The following is a 6,000-nucleotide window of genomic DNA, read 5'->3' as shown; positions in this document are numbered from 1 at the left end:
CCTAATTATGAATGTGTTCATTGATTTTTCAGGAAATTACTAGCTCCAGGCATATATGGGGTAAAGATTATGTTCAATAAGAATTGTAGTATGCATAAGGTTTTTCTTTTGGTTATTTTCCATGATCTGTAACTCACCCCATAAAGGGGGCATAGTCTTGTGTTTTTGTGTATTAAACGTCTATGGAATTGTAACCCCTTCAGAGAACTCATTTGAACTCTCTCCCTGTGTACACCTGTATACAATAAACTCTCACTTGACTTTTCTGAACCCTAATATTATATTGTATTATTTTGTTACTGCTTTCACGTGGGGTACCCAGAGGACTGTTACTGGTTCTGGGATAGGAAGTCTGTGGTGTGCGGATTACGGGCTGCCAACGCGCGGCAGGTCCCAGAGGGACATGTGCGCGGATTTGGAGTGGCACGAAGCCCGTATGGCTGAATGAAATCCTGAGGTAGTGGTCGTGGCCACTACCAGCGGGACCGTGAGCCCGGAGAGTGAGCCCCTCAATAGAGTCTTGGAGGTGGACCTCAACCCTCCTATGGTTGCCCCCAGAACAGTGCCTACCACCCTAGTCGAACTGCTAACTCTCTCAGACAGGGTTTCCAATCACACAGGGCACAGTTTACATACAAACAAGGATGTTTCCGCAAGTGGAGCTGACCCGAGGCGGGTTTAGGTACTCAAGACCGCCCCGTGAGGACGGGACTGCTTGGCGAGTGGGGTATTCAAACTGGCCAAGGGAAACTATGCTTACGGGGCTCAGACCCAGCAACGGCTTCCCCCAGTCAGCTCTATACCTCCCGCTGGGTAGGTGCCTCAGAGTCTGCGGGATACAATGGGCTCTACTCCGCTGAGAGCCCTATCCCCAGGTCTGATCGTCTGCCTTTCACCGCTCACCATAAGTCCTGGCACCCAGCCGCTCCCAACCTTTGTCCCGATCCTATTGTTTCTATGGAACAGCTAAGTGAGTTACCGAGTCTGCTCCCATAGAAATGATAACTCATAGTCACAAAGCACACTTCACATTTACAGTGCTGACACAGTGACATTACTGGCTTCCTACACAGGGGAATACACTTACAGGGAATAAAGTGCTTTACTGTTACATTTACACACACAGGATACTTTATGTTCCCTGTTCTCCTCCCCCAACTCCCCCCCCCCAACATTACATACATGTGGCTGAATCAGCCTTACATACAGTAAGCAGCCAGTTTACACGGTTTGGGGGCAGCCAGCCGAGCTTCACCTTCCTTATTTGAGACCGGCTGCCCCTTCCATCAGACGCGGGTGTCCAGGGTTTGGGAGTCGGAGGCTTCGGAGTCGACATCATCCAAATTGGGGGTAGAGATGGCGAGGGAATGACCGCTGCACTGGAAGAGGCGGGCTAAGCGGGTCCCCTCTCTCAGCTGCGCTACATCAGAGGGAAGGATGTCCCCCTCAGCCAGCCTGGGAGGAGAGAAGAGGCAATAACAAGGGGGGTGGAAATGGGGGGAGAGATGCCAGTGAGGGGGGTTTGGAGACAAAGGGGGTGGGGATGGAGGGATAGAGAGAGATGCCAGTGGGGGGAGCGGGAGGGGTAGAGAGATGCCAGTGAGGGGGATAAGGAAGGGAGATGCCAGGGGGGTGGAGGGGTAGAGAGATGCTAGAGGCGGAGGGGTAGAGAGAAATGCCAGTGGGGGGAGGGGAGCAGAGGTGTCAGAGGGGGGAGACAGATGCCAGAGGGTGGGGATGGGGGAGGGAGGGAGAGAGAAGTCAGAGGGGGGAAGAGAGATGTGAGAGGGGGGTGGAGAGAGAAGCCCCTTGTTATACTCACGCCATTGCAAATGTGGAGCCCTGGAAGGAGGGGAAATGTCTCCTGGAAAAGGTGGCCACTGTGTACGCAGCGCGGGGCTCCGAGTCGTCCCAGTGACGATCCTTCTCTAAGAGCGGGAGGTTTGAGTACATCTCATCTACAGCCAACATGGACACCTGGGGGGAGGAGAGAGGAGGGGGTGTTTGAAGGGGTGGGGGGGGGGAAGGGAGTGTGTGAGAGAAGGAACGAAGCCTGGGGGGGAGGGGAGGAAGACACGAGGCTGTGGGGGAGGGTTGGGGGGAGACACAATGCCATGGGGTGGAGGTTGGGATGAGGCGCTGCAGGGTGGTGAAGGGATGAGGCTCTGCGGTGGGGGGGGTAAAGGATGAGGTGCTGCAGGGGGGGAAGGGATGAGGCGCTGCAGGGGGGAAGGGATGAGGTGCTCTGAGGGAAGGGATTAGGTGCTGCGGGGGGGGAAGGGATGAGGCACTGCGGGGGGAAAGGATTATGGGCTGTGGGGTGGGAAGGCATGAGGCTGCGAGGGGAGAGTTGATGAGGCGCTGCGGGGGGAAGGGATTATGGGCTGTGGGGGGGAAGGGATGAGGCTCAGCGGGGGGAGGGATGAGGCGCTATGGGGGGGAAGGGATGACTTGCTGTGGGGGGAAGGGATGAGATGTTGCGGGAGGGAAGCAGGGTTGCCACCTTCTTCTGACATGCACCATGACGTCGCGTAGTGGCCCGTTGTCATGGCAACGTGGCGTCATTTGATGCTGCGCAGCCATGTTCACTGCAGTTGGAGGGGCAATTGCTGGAGAATACCGGAGACGCCGCCCCAGCACGCCGCACCCCGCTGCCACCCGGAGATTGACAGGCTAAACCAGTAGCCCGGAGGTAAGTGCACGAAACCCGGAGTCTCTGGGTAAAACCCGGAGAGGTGGGGGGGATGGGATGAGGCACTGCAGGGGGAAGGGATGGGGTACTGCGGGGGGTGTGAAGGGATGAGGCGCTGCGGGAGGGGGAGGGATGAGGCGCTTCGGGTGGGAGAAGGGACGAGGTGCTGCAGGGGGGGGAAGAGTTGAGGTGATGCGGGGGGGAATAGGGATGAGACGCTGCAGGGGGGAGGGATGAGGAGCTGCGGGTGGGAAGGGATGAGGCGCTGTAGGAGGGGGAAAGGATCAGGTGTTGTGGGGGGGAAGGGATGAGGTGCTGCAGGGGAGAATATATGAGTGCTGCGGGGGGAAGGGGTGAGGCAATGCAGGGAGGGAAGGATGAGGCGCTGTGGAGAAGGAAGGGATGATTCCATGCAGGGGGGGAAAAGGGGTCAGGCGCTCTGGGGGGGATAGGATGAGGCACTGCAGGGGGGGGGAAGGGATGAGGGACTATGGGGGGGAAGAGATGAGGTGCTGCGGGAGGGGGGGAAGGGATGTGGTGCTGTGGGAGGGAGGGATGGGAGGAGGTGCTGCGGGGACAGGGGGAAGGGTTAAGGCCCTGGACGGATGAGGCACTGGGGGGGGGGGGTGGAAGGAATGAGGCGCTGCGGGGGCAAAGGATGAGGCGCTGCAGGAGGGGGAAGGGATGAGGGGCTACGGGGAGGGGAAGGGATGAGGTGCTGCTAGGGGGGGAAGGGATGAGGCACTGTGGGAGAGGGGGAAAGGGATGAGGTGCTGTGGGAGGGGGGGGAAGGGAGGAGCCGCTGCTGGAACAGTGGGAAAGGATAAGGCCCTGGATGGATGAGGAGCTGCGGGAGGGGGGGAGAGATGATGCTCTGGGGACGTTACCTGGAAATGACGGTCAATCAGAAAATTGGTCTCAAAATCGTCATCATCCTCCCCAAATGGGTTAATGATCTGCTCCGCTACCTGCAGGAAGCAGAGGGCAACGTCATGTGGGAGGGGCGTGGGGGCGGTGCGTCAGTACCCAGAGCCCTTTAACCCTAAAGACATGTAACCCAGAGCCTGGCATACCTGTCTAATCCAAGCTCCTCAGACCACACCCCCCTGCTGTGGCCCCGCCCCTGAGGAGCCAGCCCAATGATGGATATATTCTGCGGGTGCCGTGCTCACCCCTTGGATTCAGGGTATAGTCCGGAATATATAAAGGGTTCCCCCCCTAGGCCAATGAGAAGTGATCTATGTCTTGTGACGCCGTCCCAGGATAGCGGGCAGCTCTCTGCCTGATTTGTAGAATAAATTGAAGTGATCCGCCCCACAGATTCCCAGTCCCTAAGGCTGGTAGATAGGAAATCCATACCAGACTTTACACTGGTTCCTGGTTTCCCTCACCTGCTCCCCTAATTGAGGAAGAGATATATATTGCAGTTAGTTTGGCTGCTTCAGTCTCTCTCATAGAGCCAGGAAGCTGGGAGGAAACTGCTGCTCCCCAGGATCCAGTTTGGGGCAGACGGCCCCCCCGCGGGGACCACCTGGAGGCCACGGAGCCTTTGATTTTTGGCTCAGGGACCCCCTGCTTCCCGAGTTACAGACCCCGGTTTCGGGCATCGGATGCCAATGTCGCCGCTATTTTTAAAGCGTCCACGTTGTGACATGTAAATAACGGAGGCGATACCGGCTCCCCATATCTGGGCCTGTAACTCGGGAAGCAGGGGGTCCTGGAGGCTGAAATCAATGCGGTTCAGCTCAGGAGACCCCCTGCTACTGCACAATATTAATAAAAATTATATTAAAGCAGCTTCATTACCATAGCGGATAGCCGCTACGGTAATGAATTATTTGTTATTGTTATGTGTGTTTTCATGCTAGTGTAGATGTGCAGGGGTTTCTCCTGAGCTGAACCGCATTGGTTTCTGCCTCGGGGACCCCCTACTTCATGAGATACAGGCCCCGTTATGGGGTGCCGGTATCCCCCTGCAGGATTTAAATCCCCTGGTCACGTGACGCGGGAGCTTTAAAAGCACAGCGGATACCAGCGCCCCATAACGGGGCCTGTATCTCATGAAGTAGGGTGTCCCCGAAGCTAAAACCAATGAGGTTTAGCTCAGGAGACCCCCTGCACATGTACACTATTATTAAAATGTATATTGATACTTCACGATCATCTGTAGGAGCCGTGCGTGGAGACGCAGCGTCTCCATGTTGTTCTCACAGGCGGCTTTTATTTCCTATCGGCTATCACGCTGTTATGGAACAAGAGCCACATTTCTGACTCACCCCCCTCTCTCCTTTGCAGCTTCTGACTGTCAGATTTTATTCCCAGCTGCATGGAGTCTGTAGACACATACTGTGCCTGTGTGGCTTGCAACAATGTTGCATTCCTTGCCTGCGAGCATGACATCAGTGAGCTGCTACAGCAGTTTCTGAGATCCTCACCAGAATGGGCTAGTCTGCCCCCCCTCCTGTTTGTTCAGACATGGTCTGCCCCTAGACTTTTCCTTTGCCCACACCGCACCTCACTTCCTTTTCAACCCTGGAGACAGTGAGTAAAGAACCTTTCTCTGTTTATCCCCCTTGGTGAGGCCATCTCTTTTTACCGGTTTCTAACTAATAATCACCACTACACACCATCCACAAGTATCTGTACCCTGCTACCTTTTCCCAATAAAGTGGAGGAAATATTACAGGACTTGGAGTGATTTAAAAGGGAACTGTGTTAATGCTATCGGGAGCCATTCATACCAACGTGCCCTGGCTTCAGAATACACGCTTTACAAGTTTAAGCGCGATAGCAGGGGGAAAACAGAGCTCGGGCGATCAGGCATGTTTTTGCTCGGACAGACAAATGTACTGAACTTGTTAGTGAATCGGCGCGTTTGGCTTCACTTTGTAAGGGCCGAGCAAAACATTTCCAATCGGGCGCAAAAACGCGCTGCTTAGTGCATAGCCCCCTTTGTATGGAAGCGATCCGCTATACAGATTCCCAGTCACTAAGGCTGGTAGATAGGAAATCCATACCAGACGTTTACAATGGTTCCTGTTTCCCTCACCTGCTCCCCTAATTGAGGAAGAGGTATATATTGCAGTTAGTTTGGCTGCTTCAGTCTATCTCTTAGAGCCTGGAGGCTGGGAGGAAACTGCTGCTCCCCAGTATCCAGTTCGGGGTAGCTGGCCCCCCACGTATTGTAGCATCTGAGGATTTATTGGGACGCTGTACCCAGCTGACAGTTAAGGACTCAATGTTATATGTGTGTGTTATTTAAAGTTGGTAACTGGCTTACCCAGCCAACATTGCAGATAGGGATATGC

General features: G+C 55.1%; 1 protein-coding gene across 6 annotated transcripts in view; it reads right to left on the bottom strand.

The window, feature by feature from the left end:
* Positions 1-1,083: 1,083 nt before the first annotated feature.
* LOC142470815 (bestrophin-2-like) overlaps positions 1,084-6,000 on the bottom strand; it is a 30,367-nt gene continuing 25,450 nt past the window's right edge. For all 6 annotated transcript variants that reach the window (XM_075577571.1, XM_075577575.1, XM_075577576.1 and 3 more), the window contains exons 8-10: positions 3,580-3,660; positions 1,823-1,977; positions 1,084-1,455 (exon numbers count right to left, since the gene is read on the bottom strand). In XM_075577571.1, coding sequence (XP_075433686.1) covers positions 1,287-1,455; positions 1,823-1,977; positions 3,580-3,660 — 405 coding nt within the window. In that variant the 3' untranslated portion in view covers positions 1,084-1,286. The remainder of the gene's footprint in view (positions 1,456-1,822; positions 1,978-3,579; positions 3,661-6,000) is intronic.

The sequence above is a fragment of the Ascaphus truei genome, chromosome 20 (genome assembly GCF_040206685.1).
Source record: "Ascaphus truei isolate aAscTru1 chromosome 20, aAscTru1.hap1, whole genome shotgun sequence".
Lineage (NCBI taxonomy): Eukaryota > Metazoa > Chordata > Amphibia > Anura > Ascaphidae > Ascaphus > Ascaphus truei.
This window is presented reverse-complemented; position numbering and strand designations above follow the sequence as displayed.